Source organism: Schistocerca cancellata, chromosome 7, assembly GCF_023864275.1.
Source record: "Schistocerca cancellata isolate TAMUIC-IGC-003103 chromosome 7, iqSchCanc2.1, whole genome shotgun sequence".
NCBI classification, from domain to species: Eukaryota; Metazoa; Arthropoda; class Insecta; order Orthoptera; family Acrididae; genus Schistocerca; species Schistocerca cancellata.
Genome location: NC_064632.1, coordinates 251,610,553 through 251,632,743, shown reverse-complemented (window position 1 = coordinate 251,632,743; position 22,191 = coordinate 251,610,553). Strand labels below are relative to the sequence as shown.

The window sequence follows — 22,191 nt, the reverse complement described above, 5'->3', positions numbered from 1 at the left end:
TGCATCTAGGTCTATTACAGGGGTATGAGCCATGAGGTAAGGTATTGGGAGCAGGGGTTGTGTAAGGATGGACGAGTATATTGAGAAGGTTCGGTGGATGGCGGAATACCACTGTAGGAGGGGTGGGGAGGATAGTGGGCAGGACATTTCTCATTTCAGAGCACGATGAGAGGTAATCGAAACCCTGGCGGAGAATGTAATTCAGTTGCTCCAGTCCCGGATGGTACTGAGTTATGAGGGGGAATACTCCTCTGTGGCCGAACTGTGGGACTTTTGGATGTGGTGGGAGACTGAAAAGGTAAGACATGGGATATTTGTTTTTGTATAAGGTTGGGAGGATAATTACAGTCAGTGAAGGCTTCAGTGAGACCCTCAGTATATTTTGAGAGGGACTGCTCGTCACTGCAGATGTGGCGGCCACAGGTGGCTAGGCCATCTAGAGGAATCCTTCCCAAAATCCCAGAATCCTAAACTCCTCACCTGGTTCATATTCATTGATGACATCTTTACTATTGGGATTGAAGGTGAGGACACCCTATCCACATTCCTCCAGAACCTCAACTACTTCTCCCCCATTTGCTTCACCTGGTCCTACTCAACCCAACAAGCACCTTCCTAGATGTAGATCTCCACCTCAGAGATGGCTACATCAGTACCTCCATCCATATCAAACCTACTAACTACCAGCAGTACCTCCACTTCGACAGCCGCCACCCGTTACATGCCAAGAAGTCCCTTCCATACAGCCTAGCCACCTGTGGCCGTCACATCTGCAGTGACGAGCAGTCCCTCTCAAAATATACCGAGGGTCTCACTGAAGCCTTCACTGACTGTAATTATCCCCCCCAACCTTATATGAAAACAAATATCCCATGTCTTACCTTTTCAGTCTCCCACCACATCCAAAAGTCCCACAGTCCAGCCACAGAGGAGCATTCCCCGTATAACTCAGTACCATCCGGGACTGGAGCAACTGAATTACATTCTCCGCCAGGGTTCGATTACCTCTTGTTGTGCCCTGAAATGAGAAATGTCCTGCCCACTATCCTCCCCACCCCTCCTACAGTGGTATTCCGCCATCCAGCGGACCTTCACAATATACTCGTCCATCCTTACTCAACCCCTGCTCCCAATACCTTACCTCATGGCTCATACCCCTGTAATAGACCTAGATGCAAGACCTGTCCCATACATCCTCCTACCACCACCTACTCCAGGCCAGTCACTAACATCACCTATCCCATCAAAGGCAGGGCAACCTGTGAAACCAGTCATGTGATTTACAAGCTAAGCTGCAACCACTGTGCTGCATTCTATGTAGGCATGACAACCAACAAGCTGTCTGTCCGCATGAATGGCCACCGACAAACTGTGGCCAAAAAACAAGTTGACCACCCTGGTGCTGTAAACACTGCCAAAAATGATATCCCTTATCTCAATGAGTGATTCACAGCCTGTGCCATACGGATCCTTTCTATCAACACCAGCTTTTCTGAATTGCATGGGTGGGAACTTTCCCAGTAATACATCCTACGTTCCCGTAACCCTCCTGGCCTCAACCTTCGTTAGTCACTATCCTCACCCATCCAGTCCCCTCCCTGTTCCCATTCCAGCACTACACATCTGCCATTTCACCGCCACACCCAGTCTCCTAATTTCTTTTTATGTCTCTCACATCTGCTACTTACTCCCCCCCCACCTCTCTCCTGCCATCCATCTAAAATGCAGCACTTCACTTTCTGCCACCTGCCACCCCCACAATACTATCCCTCACCCTCCCCACCCCAGCCTCCTCCTTACCCCCACTCAGTCGCCACTCCCATCATGCACTGGTGCTGCTGCTCGCAGTGTGGTTTCAGTTATCTGAGACTGTAGATGTGTGTGTAAGTTGCGTTTGTGTGTGTGTGTGTGTGTGTGTGTGTGTGTGTGTGTGTTGCTGATAAAGGCCTTAATGACTGAAAGCTATAATTGTGTGAATCTTTTGTTGTGCTTATCGCTACTCAGCATCTCTGCTATATGGTGAGTAGCAACTTCCCTCCTCTAATATTGTTACATTCCATCCTGGATTTTCCATCGGTTAATACATGTCCTACATCTGTGGACAGTGATCGTAGGTCTGGACAGAAAATTTGTAAAACTATTTGAGATAATGGAAGTGTGAGAAAACACTAAATTCATTGTTGCTAACGCACTACTATGTGAATCAAATAAATTTCACTGAAACCATATTAATGTATCGATGGGTTTGAAACAAAAGGGCTGTAATGACATGATATGGTAGCAGGGAAAATGATTCAGAAATGCTGAACCAGCAGTATAATTACAGTCATGACAATTGAAAATTTGTCCGGATCAGTGCTCAGATGTGGATTTTCTGCTATTTACAAGCAGTTGCTCTGCCCTTTTAGGTTTTGTGAGCACATCTCTTTAACTCTGACTCAAACTTCAAACCTTATATGATTTCATTTCATCGAAACTAATTCAATTCATATTTAATATTCATGGCAGAAGAGCCGCAGTCTCACTTCAAATCCTTCCCATAGTGGTGCTATTCCCATAGACCTCATGGGAGAGCATCTGGTTGTAGTGTGGAAGTCGTAGAAACAAACATCAGTAAAAGTTGAAGTTTGAGTCTGGTCTGGAGGTGTTCTCAGATTGACTAATGCTTAAGGTAACTGCTCACTAAAAGCAGCAAATACGGGTCAGAGAATCATCTGGCACATTTTTTTCATTTATCACAGTCAAGTTTTAAGTTGTAGAATAATGTTAAATCATTGTGAATAAGCCATAAGTAACTGTCATAATGAATAGAAATGTTTGTATTAGCTTTACCCACCATTTTTTGTTCCTTTTCTGTTTGTTGTCTGTAGATAATGGTCTGTTGTAGACCATGGAAGTTCAGCAGATGAAGGTTCTCAGGTAGTGTCAGTGCAATAAAAGCATCTTGGGTTTCTTGCTACATGAATCCACAGTGCGTCCACAACATATTGGAAGGCATGTTCTCTTTATCTTTTACAAAAGTGCCAGATTCTTGTACTACTCCTTACAGAGTCATCAGTGGTGGGTGGGCATTTAAATCCCCACTATGGCCCCTCTTTAACGTTTAATCACCACCGGACCCTGTGTTTACTTGGCTGGCAGCTCACACTCGCCGGCCTTGCTGCTTCATAAACGGCAGAATGTTTTCTCTCCTGTACCCTCCCCCCTCCCCAGAAAGCTGTCAAGCAGCACTGAGAGCAAACGCACTGTGGATTAATGTGGCGAAAGACATGAAAATGTTTTATTATGTGAAAGTATTATTCATGACCTTTTGATTAATTTTGATTGACAGTGCACATTATCCCACCAGCATTTCCAATTTTATCGACATTGTATAAATCCTTTCAAGAGTGCAATGTGAATACTAGAAAATGATTAACACCAGTTTAAAAAAAACTGGTATACCAGAAGAAAATAAAATAAAATGTGTCAACAATTGAATTATATACTTTCTTGTTTAGAAAATAGTAGAAGCTGTAGAACCTTTGCCATCTGAAATTCTTAAACATCACAGCTATTGTGGACTGTGGTGTTTAAAGTAAGGAGACAGTAGCACTTACTGTTGTCTTTCTTGATGAATACAAGAGAATAATTCCTTGATTTGTGAAATCAGTTGTTATTATTGGACCCATTGTTGTGATACAATAAAGAAACCAAGAAAATGTTGGATTAAAAACTGAATAGATATAGGCAGAATAGAACAAGTACTATGATTTTGAGAACTTTTACGTGAAAAGAAACTCGCACATTGAGATTGTTTGATTTCGTTTTTCAGTGAGCAGTCACTTTTATGTTAGCCTTGTAAGTTATTCTGGACACAGGAGAGAGGTTACTACAGCTCATTGGTTCAGATAGTAAAAGCATCTTCCTGAGAGAACTAGTAACTTGGGTTAATATTGTGGAAGGAAAATGCGAATATTTTGAGATTGAGGGATGCAATGAAATTATGCTTGTACCTTATTGAAATAATACATTTTCTATTCAGTTGTTGATTAAACTTGAATTGGAAAATTGTGTGGCTAGTAAGGTATAATTATTGTTTTCATGTGCGCTCTATCATGTCTTGTCTTCTTGTAGTATTGACAGGTGAAATACACAGATAAGTGAAAAATGAATCAGGTGAATTCCTGTTTGTGTTTCCTCCTCTTTTCCTGTGGAGACCAGATTCTGTCCTTTGCTTATGAATTTTCCAAGTAACTTAATGACACTGCCATGCGGCGCATTCTGTGCATCACATTAGTGTGCAATTGTGATTAATGAATGTAATTATGTAGATGACCATAATCAAGAAGCATTTGATAAGTAATGACTACTACTAACATACTGTGCTATAGCATGTTGTTACCTGTTGGACTCTTGGTTTAATTTGTACTTGCATGTTTTTATACTCTTTCTCACTAGTAATGGCTACCTTCGAAAAGAAATAAAAATCTCAAGCAACCACATGAAGTATTCTTTGCTGTAACACCATTAACAGATTATGCGCAATGCACTGTTAGTCTTGCATCACATCCCGTTGTTTGGAAATTGGACAGCACGTTACATTTACTATTTCCTCAGCTTTAAAGAAATATAAAATAAATATAAAGCATGTATTAATTTCTGTTATTCATAACTTGATACGTGGCAGCAGAATGCAAATACTGAACTCCGTAACTTTCTAGACTGTTCCTAGTGATTGAATTCACTATATACGTAAATTACCAAATAGGTATCTAGAAAAAGAATTAGCTGTGATTTTGATTTTAGGGGGAAAAGGAGAGAAAAGAAACAGAAGAGGCAATGTGACAAGCTTCTTTAATCCTACGTACAAATTTTAATACAGGATGGCTACAAAAATTATAGCATTAGGTAAACAGATTAATTGGTCTGTGTACTGTATTTGCTAGTGTACCTGAATGGAAGTTCTAGCAACATTTTAATGTGAACATTGCTGTGTCTTTTCTCTTTATTTTGAGAGATTAAAGCATGATTTGTAATACCATACTGAAGTAGTTTTCAAAATCTGCTAATCTTTTTAAAAAATCTATTTTGTGGGTTCATTGCTAATATTTATTATGCTGCTTCATACTGCTGAGAAAAGTAAAGCTGTTCTTGAATTACTGAGACATTTGCACCATTACATATTATAAAAGGTAGAAGGTAAGGGCATGCACCCGGCAGACAAATAAAAATTGAGACATCACAATAATTGTGTACGCATTGTCTGTATGTGTTTGCTTGCAAATATGTGATTGTCCATTCCCTTTATTTTCTGCAATTTTGCTGTTTGTGCTATATCCTCTTGATAACTATCAGCATTCCATAAAATTTAATTGTTAATAATTATGTAATTTTACCGTTGGGATGTGATTACTGAAATTTTAGATTGATCCCCAACATTTAATGACTTTCATTCATTGCTAGGTTTAATTTCGTCTGAGGGTTATGGGGAATGGAAAAGCAGAATGTCGTGATGAGTTGAGCTTTGTGGTCCCCAGGACATGGACGGGTTCATGATGCTGGATGAGTTCGATACTTACTGTGAGTCGCAGCCCCAGTACATGTCAACTGCCTCAGCTGCCACACAAACTCCAAGTCAGCGGGCCCGCAAAATCAAGCCGGTCAAACATCCCGCACTGAAACTGAAGACCCCAATAGCATATCAGAAAGATACCGATCTTAGCGTCATCCCCATCCAAAAGGATGGAATGGGTAAGTGCGGTCAAGAAACTAAGGTGTGCCACTTTGGGGCGAGTACTATAAAAACATTACAAAGGTGTCATGAAACTGTTTCATCAGAAACATTCTTATTCACATGAAACTTACTACTCAGGGAGTGAGCATTCTACAAAATGTATAACTTATGGGGGATAATGTGAGAGAAGAACTTCCACACATTCAAAACACACACACACACACACACACACACACACACACACATATACACATGCACATGCACACACTCAAACATACACTTGTGGTGGAGAATAGTTTTTAAGCATTTTTGGAGGCCATGTTACGAAGGTGATATTATTTTTATGCCCCTTTTTTTTCTTTTATATCCCTTTAATAGAGTTCACATTTCATACAAACATATTGCATTGAAATCTAAATATGTAAATACTGAAATTAGAAAATTTCACACAAAAAGTTCAGAAATTTCATAGTTTACATTCAAATTCCACTTTAAGCCCAGTGAGTGTTGTAAATGATATTTTGGATAATCTTCTCTGTAAATCAGAAACAAATCTTAAAAAGTTAAATATCTATTCTCCTGCATGGCTGAATTACTCCTGCTTTTATGTCTGTTGTGCTGATAATTGCAGCTTGCTGTTAAATGTTCTGTGTAGCATGCTTCCTTCAAGCATATTTGTGTTATGTGTACCCTTGCTTTACTCCACACTTAGTTTGCACAAAAAATTAAATCAGCATTCTCATTATATCTTTTTACTCTTAATGTATTCTATCAGAGAACAGTGTTGTCACTACTTTCGCGTAATTTAGCTGTCTGCCAGACTTGTGGAGCAATCGGAGTGAAACACGCCTTCTACACTAAAGAAAGAAGGTTCTGCAGCCTTTCCTGTGCTCGGCAGTACGCAGAGTTGGAGAAATCTGGGCAACCAATTCCAAAACCACTTCCTGTGTTTCATGTAAGTTCTAATAGTTTGGTATAATAGCTTCATTTAGTCTTACATGCGAGATGTGCCTGGTTAACTGCAGTCCTTACATTATTGGTGGCTTCAGTAATTTCATTTCTATAATAAACTGTTAATTTACATTATGTAATTTATTGCTCATTATAAGAAAGGTCCAGTCCCAAGACAAGTCACAAACTGGAAACATTTGTGGCAGTGCAGTCCTATTAAGTTACAGGTTTGTCAATTTCGCTGGCCAAGAGTGCATATGTAGAATCAAAATTGTATCATAAATAAATCTTGGAAATTCTCCACTTTATAAAGATACCAGATTTATGCAAATATAAAATACTAGCGACCCAGCACAGCTTTGCAAGGCTAGCATTAAGTATCTGTATCCAGCTGACTTGATTAGCATAGAGTATCGTTAGGGACCATGAGTAAAATTCAGGGATTGATGTTGAGTAAATGAATATCATAACTGTCAAGTAACTTACACGATGTATGCAGTGCGTGCCAAGAAATTTGTCTGGAGATCTAAATATTGTGTGTTCCATATTGAACTGGCATTTGGAGGTATTGAACTAGCGTTTGGAGGGACATCTCATGGCAATGGTGGGAGAATGTTGTGATGTAAGTAATGTGCTTACAAGCAATGCAAATATTGTATGCAATTTGTGTGTGTGTGTGTGTGTGTGTGTGTGTGTGAGAGAGAGAGAGAGAGAGAGAGAGAGAGAGAGAGAGAGAGAGAGAGAGGCTCAATGAGACTGTCTGATGTGGTACAAATGAAAGATAAAATAAGGAAAAACATGCATGGTCTACATGTTTAGCTCATGTTAAATCACTACTCTTGTGAAGCTCAGTATGCACTGTGATACGTCGTTGAGACTTGTTGCCACAATTCTTTATGATCGACTTCTTCACTGTGCCACACAAAGAATAATATCCATATAGAGGTTTTATTCAAAGAAAGCTAAAAGTTAAATCATGTGCTGTGCTGCTGAAAGAATGTACTAAATGTAAATGAAGGGACGTTGCTGAAGTACATTTTTCACAAAATGTTTTACTTGAAGCATAAAATGAAAAGAACGTACAGCATGTTTTGGCTGGGAGTCCTCTTTCAGGAAGTTTTGCTGCCTGGTGTAAGTCTTTCATAATCTATGCCACTTCAACGATTGGGTGTTGATGATGATGAAATGATGATGGGGACAATACAACACCCAGTCAGCAAGCAAATAAAATCACTGATCCAGCCTGGAATCAAACCCAGGCTCAGCTAAAGAGGTGAACATGTAAAGCATATGAAATAAAACACCACATGTTTTTGATTCTCAGGTTTTTTTGCTAGGCAGTTGTTCTCAGTTGGTTGCAGGGAAACTATTGGTTAAATTATTTGCTTATTTCAGATTGTGTGTTTCACATCGCATCTTGATGAAGAGGTGGTTATCATTTCATTATTGATCATATTTATCATGAAGCTTCAAAATTGAGTAACGCACTATCCAGTTTTCAGATAATTTGCTGTGAATTAAGAGTACAAATTGCGACTGGTAAAAATGAGGAAAGCAGAAACTGACAGTCTAAAATTGTCCTCATCTTTCAAAATTCAGCCCTCAACCATCTGTACATGTATTTTGAAATCTTTTGTATCCATCAGCAAGAAATTTCTGAATCCTGTTCAAGAACATGGTGCCCATGTCTTTATGATCTTTAAAAGATCTTAATCGCTTTCTCACCAGTGAAGATTCATTTACCTGTCTACCGTGTAATATGAAAGTGTCCAAACAAATAATATCTTTCACCTCTGCCATCCAGAGAATCGAGTTTGCATCTGTGTTTGACCTGAGGAATGCAGAAAGCTGAAAAATTAGTCATCCGCTACAATGCAGCGAAACTTTCTGCAATGAAATAAAGTTGCGTATCATGCTGCATTTTACTCTGTGCACAAGTAATTGATTTTCACTACACAGTTGTTCAGAAACAATCACAATAGTTTGATGTCACTTAAGTGACTTGCGTGCCCCTAACCAGTGGAATCAGAGTTCATTTCTGGTGAATCTCCACATCGTTGAGAGGTGAATACTGGGTTATAAGGCAGAACGAGAAAAAAGTAACAGAGCCAGGATTCAATGTTACAACCTTCTAGTTTCAAGGAAAAAGCTGTGCCTCTAGACAGTCACACCACATGCGAATTTGGTCATACTTTCTGCTGCCTGGAGGCACTGCTTCTCTCCTGAGTTATGACAGCCATTTGTTAGGTGGCAGTGGCACTGTTTTCACAACTTAACTTTAATTCATCATAATTCATACAGTTTGTACATAATATTTGTAAATTATTTGTGAAAGCTGTCCTTGCCAGTTAGTGCATCTGTTAGCGAAAGCCAGAGCCAAATCCCTGTTTTGGCACAACTGACTCCTATTGAAATGAAATACATACCACTTAAGGTAGGAGTCTGATGGATGTTCATGTGCTTCAGCTAGCCCATATGACTAGATTGTTGCAAATGCTCCATAGATATTTGTCATCGTTAAAAGAAAATGAACTGTTTGTAAAACTTTAACCATTTTATACGCTCACACACCCTTCCATTACCACACTGACAATTCCTTGATGGCTCAGGGTGTGTCCTTTCATCCAATGCCTTCTCTCAGTAAAATTGTGTCATAAATTATTTTTTCCCCTTTGATTAAGAACCATCTCGTTTATTGTTGGATCTATTGAAAAGGCTAGGTATTGTGTTGGTTACAAAATAATACTGCAGAAGTTGAACTATTATGGAATAAAAGGAGTAACTCACCATTAGTTCCTATAATACTTAAAAACAGATAGCTAAAGATCATTCTCTACAGTAATGTAATGGTGTCTTACTGTGGCACACCTGTTACATTAGAAGGCATATCACATATGTAAGTGATGTGCCTTCTAATGTAACAGGTGGTTCTAAAATACTTTTTGACGACATTGGTGCGTTAGTGAAAGATGTTAAGTGTAATAAAGGCAGTGTGTCACATAGAGCAGTTCAAGACATAAAATCATGGCTTGTAGGAAATGAGTCGATACTAAATCTCAGTAATACTCAGTTTTTAAAATTCTAGACATGCAACTTAATTAAAACTTGCCTTTTTTTTATTACACAGAATCAGCATTTTTTAGCCAGGCTGAACAATCATAGCTTACCATCTATCTGAATACATACCATGGAAAACTGAATCCTGTTGTATTTATCATTAGAAAAGTATCTGCTATAAGTGATAGGCAAACATGAAAGTTAGTGTACTTTGCCTGTTTTCATTTGCTTATGATGCATTGCATTATATTCTAACTCTTCCCAATCACTAAGAGTATTTTTGCCTCGGAAATGGGCAGTTGAAGCAATATGTGGTGCAAGTTTGCAAACCTTTTGTCAAGGATGGAGGCATGGTTGTCAGAGGGAAGCCAAGGTTGTGAGTAACTGAGTCCACTTTCCCTTCTTCCCTTTCTTTCCGCTCTCCCCCCCCCTGATGAAGGAACATTTGTTCCGAAAGCTAGGAACGTAAATTTTCGGTTCGGTTCTGTTCTGTTTTTTGTGTATCTGTCAGCTGTAATGAGCTGAGGTAAGTACTGGCCAGCCCCTCTATCTCTTTGTTAGTATTTGTTTGACATCTTTATATGAGATTTTCCATTAATCATGTAGAATTTTCTCATGACTCACTCTTATTCTGCTGTGGAGCTCCTGGGAAAAAATTAAGCAGATTCCTGTGTTATGTTGTTGATTATGTGTATAATCAGCATAGGATTTGTGTAAATTTTATTTTGCTTATTATTCACTTTCCTTATGCTTCCACGGTCATGGAAATTTGCTCCTCAGTTTGGTCCTACAGTACTAGACCTGTAAAATAAAAATAAAATAAATCTAATCTTCAGCATTCTTCTGTAGCACCACATTTCAAAAGCTTCTATTCTCTTCTTGCCTGAACTGTTTGTTGTTCATATATCATAGCTATGCAAGGCCACACTCCAGATGAAAACCTTTAAAAAGAAGTTTGCTCTTGAATTACTGCCAACAGAATGCAGTCTCTCTCTCTCTCTCTCTCTCTCTCTGTCTCTGTCTCTCTCTCTCTGTGTGTGTGTGTGTGTGTGTGTGTGTGTGTGTGTGTGTGTTTTGATTAAGTCTGATGGCTACTAATACATAACAGTCTGTTCTCATTATGCATGTCTGTTACTCAGTGCCTCCTTTATACAGTGGGCAGCAATCTATCCTTTTCATATTACTGTTATTCCGTCCCAGATTTTCCATGGTGTCATTCCAGTATTAGTTATTTTCAAACTCACTTTGTTCTGTTGTTCTACTGCAGCAAACCAGTGAGAGTGTAGAGAACTGGGCAGGACTTAAGAGACTGTTTATATATAATTTAGCAATATTTAGCAATATTATGACAAGGAAAGCTGCCACTCACCATATAACGGAGATGCTGAGTCGCAGATGCGCACAACAAAAAGACTGTTAAAAATAAAGCTTTTGACCCGTAAGGCCTTCACCAAAAATAGATCTATCTCTCTCTCCCTCTCTCTCTCTCTCTCTCTCTCTCTCTCTCTCTCTCTCATGTAAACACAACTTGCACACATGTGACTGCAGTATCAGGCAACTGTAGCCACAATGCGAGCAGCAGCACCAGTGCATGATAGGATTGGCAACTGGGTGGGCATAAGGACAGGGTGTATACGACCCGGGACAACCGGGAAAAACCTGGGAATTTTTTCATCTGGGAGAAAACTGGGAAAAACCCGGGAATTGTTTAGAATTCCGGGAATTTTTCATTGTTTTAGTTTTCAGGTAAATTTTTGTGATTTTTGACTGTTAAGAACCAATACTCTAACAAAGGATATTATTATATCCCGCTACTGCAGAATAATACTGTAGCAAAAAAACATGAACGGGAGGGGAAAAAAAACGAAAATAAAACTTAATTTGCAAAGGAATGTGCCGTATACAACAACAAAACAGTGCGCATACAAGCGTCTGCCAACAGTAAAATGTGTCCAAGGCTTTAGGAACACTATCCAATGCTTTATAACAACTAATTGCTTCCGATGAGCGTGACGTGACAATTGTTTAAATTAGATTCTTTTGAGGAGTTGCGGGTGTGCTCTTGTGCATGCGCAGTCGACTCGCATATGAGTAGTACCTTCTCCCGCTTCTGGTTACAGAAGTGTGGCTGGGCGCCACTACTTAATATTGCCCCTGTTCAGAAATATCGTAGATTGGGGGCTGATGCACAGAGCAGTCAGAGTTGTGGTGGGGAGGTGGGTCGCCTCCACGTGACCTATGTTTACGTTAAGTGATTTTGTTGTTTCCTCTTCGTTTATTCCTCTCACGTTAAATGATAACAAAACTGATTTTTGTGTCCGGGAGCTATTAAAAGAATTAAAATATGTTCGCATAATTATGGCAGGTTAAAATATGTTAATAGTTTCAGATTTTATTTCCACCTTTGACAGTCAAGCATTAATCGCCTTACAGAACAATGAAGTTATTTTGTCGGTTTGCTAAAGAGATTTGGCTTTTATTAATCCTTTCTACTGAGGCAGTCAATTTATTTGAAACGAAGTGTTTAATTTCACACTATTGGCTAGTTTCAACTGTTCGCCGCATTTCAAGTTCACGTATTATTCTATAATAAAGAACCAAACATGAGTACTGATACTCCAAGAAAATTTACATACGGATTTGCATTTTAAGCCGAATTATGCAGTTTAGTATGGTTCGCGAAATCCCAACGCTCTTGAAGTATCCTTTGATGTCTTGTTTCGTTTATGGCATAATGTAAGATCTTTTAATGTTTTACACGTACGAACATTGGGCTTCCTGCGTCATCGTAGCTGCGCAAGCGCGGTGACGCCAGTTATCTGGCGCTTTGTTGCAATTGCTGAAACGAACCTATTTTTAACAGGTCGCGGGAAAATATTGCGAATGGTGGTTTTGAAAAGCGTTACTTTTGTGGCGGCGTTCGTAGCGACAAACACTTCGCTGTAGAAACGGCTTACGAAGTCACCGCCACACTTTTAATAGCGGGCCGACCGGTCCGCTGGAACAGTGAACAGAAAGATGAAAACCCAAACGCTCTGATTAAATAAAAGTCGGTACTTATCTTTATTAACGAAGATACAGAAACACAGTAGTGAACTCCGTGTCTACAGAAATCTGTCTAGTTCGAGTCGGAGCGGCTAGGTCAGCGTCGGCTGACGACAAACAACTACTCTGCTGCGATGAACACACAACTGACTAGCAAGTACACAAATCGGTGGCGAGTATACAGCTGAGCGGCGAATACAGAACTGTCCTAGCGCTCGCGACTCCAGCGTTTAAGAAGCCAGAAGCCAGAAGCCAGCGGTGGCGCGCGCAGACTTGCGGCGATTTCCTGTATCGCTGGCGCTGCTTATGCGGACGGCGTCCGGACTTTGATGCTGCCAACCTTTTGGCAGCGGGCTCGGTTGGCATTACTGGCTAGGATATAACAGTTACATTCAAAGCAGATTTCCTTTTACTTAAGATGAGCTATGTGCGAGAATGTACGATGAATTTCTTAAATCACAAAGCGTTTGACTCTCATTTAAAAATCAGCTCTTTGAGGACGACCATTTAGAAAAATTTCGAGCCCAGAAGATGAGACCATTGCGTCGTTATTAAAAATTTTACTGGCACATTTCTGAGATGTATCTTAAAGTGTAACACGCGCAAAAAAGATCAACATTATATGTGGAAGCTTAGCTTCTCTTCCAACTTATTAATCTTCGAGGTCAATATTACATGTGAATGCTATGTATATTAATGGAAGCCATTAACTTTTCTTATTTGTGTATTCGCGCTACTTAAGAGTGATCTTGCTACTGACTGACTACATCACGTGTCCTATTGCTGTCATCAGCTGACGAGATCACGTGAATGAGCTATGACGCTTACAAAAGCGCATCGCAATCTCGATTTCAGTGCTTCGGAAAGTGACATGCGTTGTTTGGTGGAATTCAAATTTATAGCTTCGTAATACGAAAATATGCAGTGTACATATTGCTGCACATCAAAGGTCTTTCAAAACGTGTATTCCTCCCTGAGTTTTGTTGTCTAAAGTGTTGGGAAATGCTACGCCGGTATATAAAACCATAAACATTCAATATTCAAAGGATTGGTGACTTTTACAGTGCCGGGGAAGAGTATAGTGTCACTTAATTCGGGAATTTTTTTTTCCTTGTCCACGTATACACCCTGAAGGAGTAGGCTGAGGTGGGGAGGGAGGGGGATAGTTGCGTAGGGTTGGTGGACACTGCATTGCTGCTGGGGAGTCCGAAGAGACTAGGTGGAGAGAGGAAAGGGCAGCTATGTGTGGACAGGTCAGACAGTAGGCAGGGGAGAGGTGGGGAGGGACAGCAGGTAGCAGAAAAGGAGAGAAGTAAAATACTGGGTGTGAAGTACTGTAGAGCAATGAGTCGCATGTCAACACAAGCACCGAAGTCAACATTACCTTCCTTCAATTGGGCCAACTGGCGGTGAATCGAGGAAGTACAGTACATACTGACGAAACTAAAATGAGCTCTAACATGTAAATTAAGCGTTTCCGGACACATGTTACGTGGACATCTTTTCTTTATTTGTGTGTGAGGAATGTTTCCTGAAAGTTTTGGCGTACCTTTTTGTAACACCCTGTATTGCATGGAAAGTTCCCAGCTGCACAATTCAGAAAAGCTGGTGTTAGTGGGAAGTATTCATATAGCACAGGCTTCAGTCATTGGAATGAAGGATGTCATGTTAGGCAGCGTGCTCAGCAACCAGGTAGTCCACTTGTTTCTTCGCCACAGTTTGTCGGTGGCCATTCATGCGGACAGACAGATTGTTGATTGTCATGCCCACATAGAGTGCACCACATTGGTTGCAGCTTAACTTGTAGATCACAGGAGTGGTTTCAGAGGTAGCCCTGTCTTTGATGGGATGGATGGTGTTTGTGACCAGACTGTAGTAGGTGGTGGTGGTGGTGGTGGTGGTGGTGGTGGTGGTGGTGGTGATAGGAGGATGTATGGGACAGGTTTATTACAGGGGTATGAGCCATGAGCCATGAGGTAAGGGGTTGGGAGCAGGGTTTGTGTAGGGATGGATGAGTATATTGTGTAGGTTCGGTAGACGGCGGGATACCACTGTGGGAAGGCTGGGAAGGATAGTGGATAGGACATTCCTCATTTCAGGGCACAGCAAGAGGTAGTCAAAACCCTGGTGGAGAATAATTCAGTTGCTCCAGTCCTGGGTGGTACTGAGTTAGGAGGGGAATGCTCTCCTGTGGCCAGATGGTGGGACTTTGAGAGGTGGTGGGAGACTGCAAAGATGAAAGATTTGTTTTTTACAAGGTTAGGAGTATAATTACGGTCTGTGAAGGCTTCAGTGACACACTCGGTATATTTCGAGAGGAGTCACTCCTCACTGCAGGTGTGACGAACACTGGTGACTAGAATGTGTGGCAGAGACTTCTTGATATGGAATGGGTGGCAGCTGTCGATGTGGAGGTACTTCTGGTGGTTAGTAGGTTTGATATGGATGGAGATAGCCATCTCTGAGGTGGTGGTCAACATCTAGGAAGGGTACTTGTTGGGTTGAGTAGGACCAGATGAAGCAAGTGGGGGAGAAGTTGTTGAGGTTCTGGAGGAATGTGGATAGGGTGTCCTCACCCTCAATCCAGATCACAAAGTTGTCATCAATGAATCTGAGCCAGGTGAGGGGCTCAGGATTCTGGATGTATACGAAGGATTCCTCCAGATGGCCCATGAATAGGTTGGCATAAGATGGTGCCACGTGGGTGCCCATAGCGTTACCTCGGTTTTGTTTGTAGATAGTGCCTTCAAAGCAGAAGTAATTGTGGGTGAGGATATAGTTGGTAATGGCAACTAGGAAGGAGGTTGTTGGTTTGGAATCTGTAGGGCATCTGGAAAGGTAGTGTTCAATAGCAGTCAGGCCATGGGCATTAGGAATGTTAGTGCGCATGGAGGTGGCATCAACAGTGATAAGGAGGGCACCGTGTGGTAAAGGGACAGGAACTGTGGAGAGTCAGTGGAGGAAGTGGTTGATATCTTTAAATAGGATGATAGGTTCCGGGTAATAGGTTGAAGGTGTTGGTCTACAAGAGCAGAGATTCTCTCAGTGGGGGTATAGTAACTGGCCCCCATGGGGCATCCTGGGGTGGTTAGGTTTATGGACTTTAGAGAGCATGTAGAAGGTAGAAGTGCAAGGAGTCCCATACATCCTCCCACAACCTCCTACTCTTGTCCAGTCACAAACACCACCTATCCCATCAAAGGCAGGGCTACCTGTGAAGCCAGTCATGTTTCTACAAACTGTGTGGGCATAACAACCAACAAGTTGTCTGTTGCCATGAATGGCCACCGACAAACTGTGACCAAGAAACAAGTGGACCACTCGGTTGCTGAGTATGCTGCCGCACATAACATCCTTCATTTCAATGACTGCTTCAAAGCCTGTGCCATATGGATACTTCCCACTGACACCAGCTTTTCTGAATTGCACAGCTGGGAACTTTCCGTGCAATATATCCATAACCTTCCTGGCCTCAACCTTTATTAGTCATTGTCCTCACCCATCCAGCCTCCCTGTTCTCATTCCAGCACTATACAGCCCTCATTCCACCATCGCACCCAGTCTTTCTACTTCTCTCCTTGTCTGCTACCCCCTCCCCACCTCTCCCCTGCCCACTATCTCACTTTCTGTCTATTTATAGCTGCCCTTCCCTCTATCCACCTCGTCTCTTCAGACTCCCCAGCAGCACTGCAGTGTCCACCACCCCTACCCTATATAATATAATAAAATAATGGAATAGATGATAATAAATTGCGTGGCTTTTTAAAATGTATTGAATTAATGAGATTAATTTTTCGGCATGAATGACAAGCACAATAAGCTGAGCCATGCCTGGAAATAAGTTCGTATTAGTTCATATTATTTTGCAGGGCGAAGTAGTTTCTCTCTCCGCTGTAGATTTGTGCTTACCATTCTTTATAATGCTACGTTTGGTCACCGTGTTCACCTTTGAAGTCTTGACCGTGTTCCCATTAAGCTTATCGGATCTTCGTAATTTTCCAAACTACACAGGTGGGCTTCAGTTCTTGTAATTATTGTACTACTTGAAATAACAACTCACACGACCTTTCTGTTAATAAAATAATACTGTATTTTTCTAAACGGTGCACATATGAAATACATACTCCTCACTTATTCATAGCGACCTCAAAATGGCGGTCTACAATTACTCGCTAAAAATGGCGTGCTTCTCACTCGTTCACTAGCTGGGCGTGAATCCTTCCTTCCCCCTACTGGTACCAGAAAAAATCCTCTGTTTTTTAACAACTGAAAGTAAAAAAATACATGACAGTAGGCATAGGCTCTATGATGGGCTACCGCTTCATCTTCTCTTTTTGCCTTTAAAGAAGACGAAAACATAAAGGAAATGCAAAAGGTTTATCACAAATGCCCCCCTACTGTATACTGTCGGAAATAAGTCTCTTTTATTTAGGGAGACAGTATACAGTAGCCTTATTAACCTTGGGGCTCATAGTTCAGTCACTTGGTGCACGTCAATGGAGTTTTAATACCCTTATGCTACTACAAGTACATCTACAAAGCTCATTTTCTCGGCCATTACAAATTCATACATATAAATACATTCACATATACTTATATCACGTAATTACATTCACATATATTCATATTACATATCGCACGTCCATGGCGTGCTAACGTCGTAGTCTCTTATTCCTCCTTACATTTGTTAAGCAGTATTACCAGGAGGAAAATGTTACATTTCTTAAATTGTCCTTTCACTATATTTTAATAATTGTTTTTCTCCTTGGCTTTTGGTTCATTAGCCATTCTGAGAAGCTGTCCTTTCGGCACACGTTATCTCATTGTTCGCTGCACTTATGGCCAGCAGCAGCTCATTGTTTAACGCGCTCGACGCAGTGACGCAAGCGCCACGTGAGCAGCAGCACTGCCCGCGCACACACTGTAATGTCGCTCCAGGCTCGTGAAGTCGGTGTTGTATTTGCCCTCCAGTCCGGAGACTTGATACGACGGATTCAGCTCCAACGCTCAACCCGAAGAACACCAGTACCTCATCTCGCGCCTGGGCGAGGTTTTCGGCCAGTGACATTGAAAGTAAGAGCCGCACTGCAGGATACGGCATTGTCTTCCGTCGTGCATTATAGTTCAGCGGTTCTCACACCTCAACTCGTGGTTATACGGATTTCCTCTGATATCTCCGTCGCACACGCATCACACTCTCTGTATTCACTTTGCTAGACTGTAGCGTTTACTCATATTACGGCTGAGCCGTTATTTTCAATATTATTAGGCCTTAATATTTTTGTATCACTTCACACGTGCGAGTATTCTACTCGTCCGTCGCGTTGCACTGCACATACATACATAATTTGTTCTTCTTCAAGTACAAAATCTCACATAAAATTGATAATAGTGCATACATAGACACAAACATTGACAATAATAGAGTTGACACATAAATTTACAATTCACATTCACATTTCATATATGGACTCCATGTCATGCACCCTCTTACACACTAATATGTAAATCAGGAGGTATCTTTCATTTATTGTGAATATTGGCATTTTCTATTCTTGTCTTGCAGGACCGACCTCCTGCGCGTTTTTACGTCCACAACTACACATAGAAAAGAAGAAAAGAGTACATACATACATTTTACATAGACATCGACATTAACAATTATATAGGTGGCAAATAAATGTCCAATTCACATTCACATTTCGTACATGGACTCTATGTTAAGCAGCATCTGACACAGCAATAAGTAAATCAGAAGGAATCTTGCAATTGTTCTGAATGTTTGCTCTTTCTTGATATTGTCTTGCAGGACCGACCTCCTGCGCGTTTTTACATCCACAACTACAATACAAAATACTACAAACATATTTTCATAGACATCAACATTGACAATAGTAAAGTTGACACATAAATGTACAAGTCACATTCACATTTCCTATATGGGTTCTATGTTAGGCATCATCCATCTTACACACTAATAAGTAAATTAGAAGGAATCTCTCATTTGTTCTGAATTTTTGCTTTTCTCTTGACTTGCAGGCCTAACCTCCTGCGCGTTTTTACCATCACAAATACACACAGAAAATACGTTCCAGCACTACTCACTACATGGAAAACAGGATTCGCTAAGGTCTGCTTCAGAGATCAAGCTACTTCTAGTATTGCTATTTGTAGTGCGTCGTTAGTGTACTTATCCTATCCTTGGCATTTGATAAATCTTCATAGTATGTATAATATTTACAAGTGCTCGTTTGTGAGCGAGTGTGGGGGATGTTTTATCCCTTGACAATCCTGACTTCATCACTGCTTGTTAACCGTCGTAATATTCCACATTCGTGAACACACATTTCAAGCCATATTTCTGCCTTATTGATTCGACGACATGTACATGTTTACCTTTGTGACGTGTGACCGATAATTTTACCGTATTTTTGTCATGTGTAGCTCCACTCATAATTCATTATCGCTAAATAAGAACGCGCATGTGCTAAAATAATGCTTTCGCTCCTGCGTGCGTCAAGAACTCAGTGTAGAAAATATTGTTTCACTGCATTTTGTGTTCATTCCTCATACGAATGGTGTATCATATTTTCATTTATAGTAACCTTATAGTTTCTCGAGCTGCAACAGTTAGTCGCTAAGGAAATATTTTTCATACTAGGTTGTTTTACATTCTGATGTCTGTGTAGCAATCACTGTGCTGTGGTGTGTTTTAAATGTTATCATGTACCATTGCTACTATCGACTTCACTGTCTCTTCTATACTTCTCACTGCTTCTTCGTGATGTTCGTTTTCATAATTACTTACCGTACATGCATCATCATACTTTGCTTTCCACACTCATACAACCATTCATTCTAAGACTTAAAACTATATAGTGTATTCTTTCTTACGTCAGCTTCGTGGCCCTATCCTAGGTACCCTTGTAATATTAATCTTCATATTCATCGCCGTATACCCATATAATTATTCATTAAAATGTTGCACATAAATCGCCATTTATACTCGTGTGCAACCTACAGGGCTCTCACACTAGAACCACCGCCCTATTTATTTCTTCCCACAAATATAAATAGACTCGTATTACTCTAATACACTTTCATTCTCTTCCTAGATTCACTCCATGCACGGTACGTCACCACAAACGTAGATTAACTAATTAATACATTCAATCGAATCTAATAAAACCTTTCACTCTCTCTACTTCAAAATATTATCCAGCAGTGAAATTTCATTTATTTCTCCATATCGCTTTTGTAAACATACAGTACTTACCTCAGTTCTTTTGTTTTAAGTTCATGTAATTACGTTGTGTGCGTATTGCTTGGTTTTTGTATTTACTTAGCTTATCTCCAGCGTGTTGTTCATTTCATGTTTACAGCTTTATTTTGCTGCTTGTACTATAAGGTATCGTGTAATTAATAGCAACTAACATAGGTGAGTTCTGTAATAACAAATTTGTGGATATGTATTCTCCCTGTACATTAAGCTCACTACTTCTAATGTTGTCTGTAAAGAAGTGTAGTTCTATAAGTGTACCACTACTCCTCTCGCTAAATCTTGTACGATATGTTATTTTATAGTTTACGTCTCAGTCACACGCATTTTTCTGTGTTTATATCTCATTCTACCTTTCACATCGTCGCTCACTTATGTGTTGTATGTAAGTCGCTTAGTTCTTAAGTTATGTGCTAATCGCGTTCTTTCAAGTGTACATGTTGTTACTTCCCTTTTCAACTTGTCTTAGTCCTGTTGTATATAGTCGGATAGGTCATTTCCTGTATATATTCTCTTCTACTTTGAATACTTATACTTATTTCTAGCTATGTACATTCAATAGAATATGTTGAGTTCACAAATTTAGCGTATTCTACTCCCCTTATAGCTTACTTGCGTCAATGCGCTCATTTTCTTAAAGCTGCATATGCTTAAACTAATGATTTACTCTTAACATTAATGCTCTTTACAGTATAGTCACCGACTTAGGAATAAATGTCTCTGTTCGTTTAGTTTGTGTTGCTCATCTACGTCAGAGTAACTAGCTGATAGGTACTCTATTTCCTATTGCTCCTATTTTGTCCACCTGGTTGGGCGGTGTGGATGCCGATTCGCTTAAATTCTAGAATGGTTTCCGTCGCGGTGCGCAGTGTGTCTTTGCGCATCGTACAGGGGACAATGAACTCAACCTTGCTTTTTGCCTACTTGGCCCCTACGATCAGCTGTTAAGCCGCTTCGTATATAATTGTTGAAGTACGCTCTGCTTTAAGCGCGGCAGCACGGCTCAGTATACCTCATCGCTCATGCCTCTCGCTTAAAGCTCGCACGCTGTGAATTAAGTCTTAAGAAAGTACAATATCAAAATACAAGGAAAGTTTATTTTCACTAGGCTGCATCTCACTCTCTGCATGTTAGATAGTAAAAGAAAATTGAACATTCCTTATTGATTAAGCAGGATAGTAGAAGAGGGAGAGGGCACCGGAAATATAAATATTGTACCCCCTAGCTGGAGAGGAATCGAGCGCCAGTCGGTTTATTCGTCAAAGAGCGACAAACCTCCTACCTTCTTGCGTTTTACTGATGCAACAGATAAGGACAGAATGAGATTTGAATTTTCATTTAATAAATTTCCGCAAATCTTTATGTGGATACATGCCTTTTATTTTACCATTTTTTATATTTCCTATCAAGTAGCACCCCGGATGTGGCTTGTCAACAATGATATACGGACCAACATATAACAATTGCCATTTTCTATTCAATGCCTTTAATTTCGATGATTTCGGATGCGTTCTTAGTAGTACCTCCTGTCCAATCTGGAATTCTGTTACGTTTTTCAATTTCCTGTCGTAAATTCCTTTCCTTATTTGAGCTTGCTCTTCCAATGTTATTAGCGCTCGCCGTACTTTCTCATCTAAGACTATGTCTTTGTGCCGTAATTTAGGTATCTGTTTTGCCCATTCATCTAGCTCCACCTTTTCAAACAATAGTTCGGCCGGTGTGTGCCCTGTGGATGTGTGTGGTAGGTGATTTACTATGTGCTGAAATGGACCCAGGTATTCTATCCATTTCCTTTGGTTCTGTGGTATATATGTGCGGATAAACCTATTAAATTCACGGAAGCACCGTTCGACGGGACTTGCTTCCGGGTGGAACTTGGATACTAAAATATGACGTATGTTTTGTGATTTTAAAAATGATTTCCATTGGTCACATGTAAAATTTGAGGCGTTATCAGTTAGGACTGCTTGTGGTTTCCCGATGCGTGGTATGTAGTCTTCCAGAATTCGCCTTATAATTGGCCCTGACCTAACTGTTTTGACTGCGTACAGCTGGAGATACTTACTAAAAACATCATACAGGGCTACGATGTATTTAACTCCGCCGCGGGCTTGGGGATAAGGTCCTGCGGCGTCAATAGATA

At 40.4% G+C, this 22,191-nt stretch overlaps 1 protein-coding gene across 4 annotated transcripts in view; it reads left to right on the top strand.

Moving 5' to 3' along the window:
- LOC126091908 (polycomb protein Sfmbt-like) overlaps positions 1–22,191 on the top strand; it is a 330,279-nt gene that overhangs the window by 114,503 nt on the left and 193,585 nt on the right. For 3 of the 4 annotated variants that reach the window (XM_049907216.1, XM_049907218.1, XM_049907217.1), the window contains 2 exons: positions 5,520–5,733; positions 6,526–6,671. The exons of the other annotated variant lie outside the window; for it this stretch is intronic. In XM_049907216.1, coding sequence (XP_049763173.1) covers positions 5,520–5,733; positions 6,526–6,671 — 360 coding nt within the window. The remainder of the gene's footprint in view (positions 1–5,519; positions 5,734–6,525; positions 6,672–22,191) is intronic. 4 annotated transcript variants of the gene reach the window in all.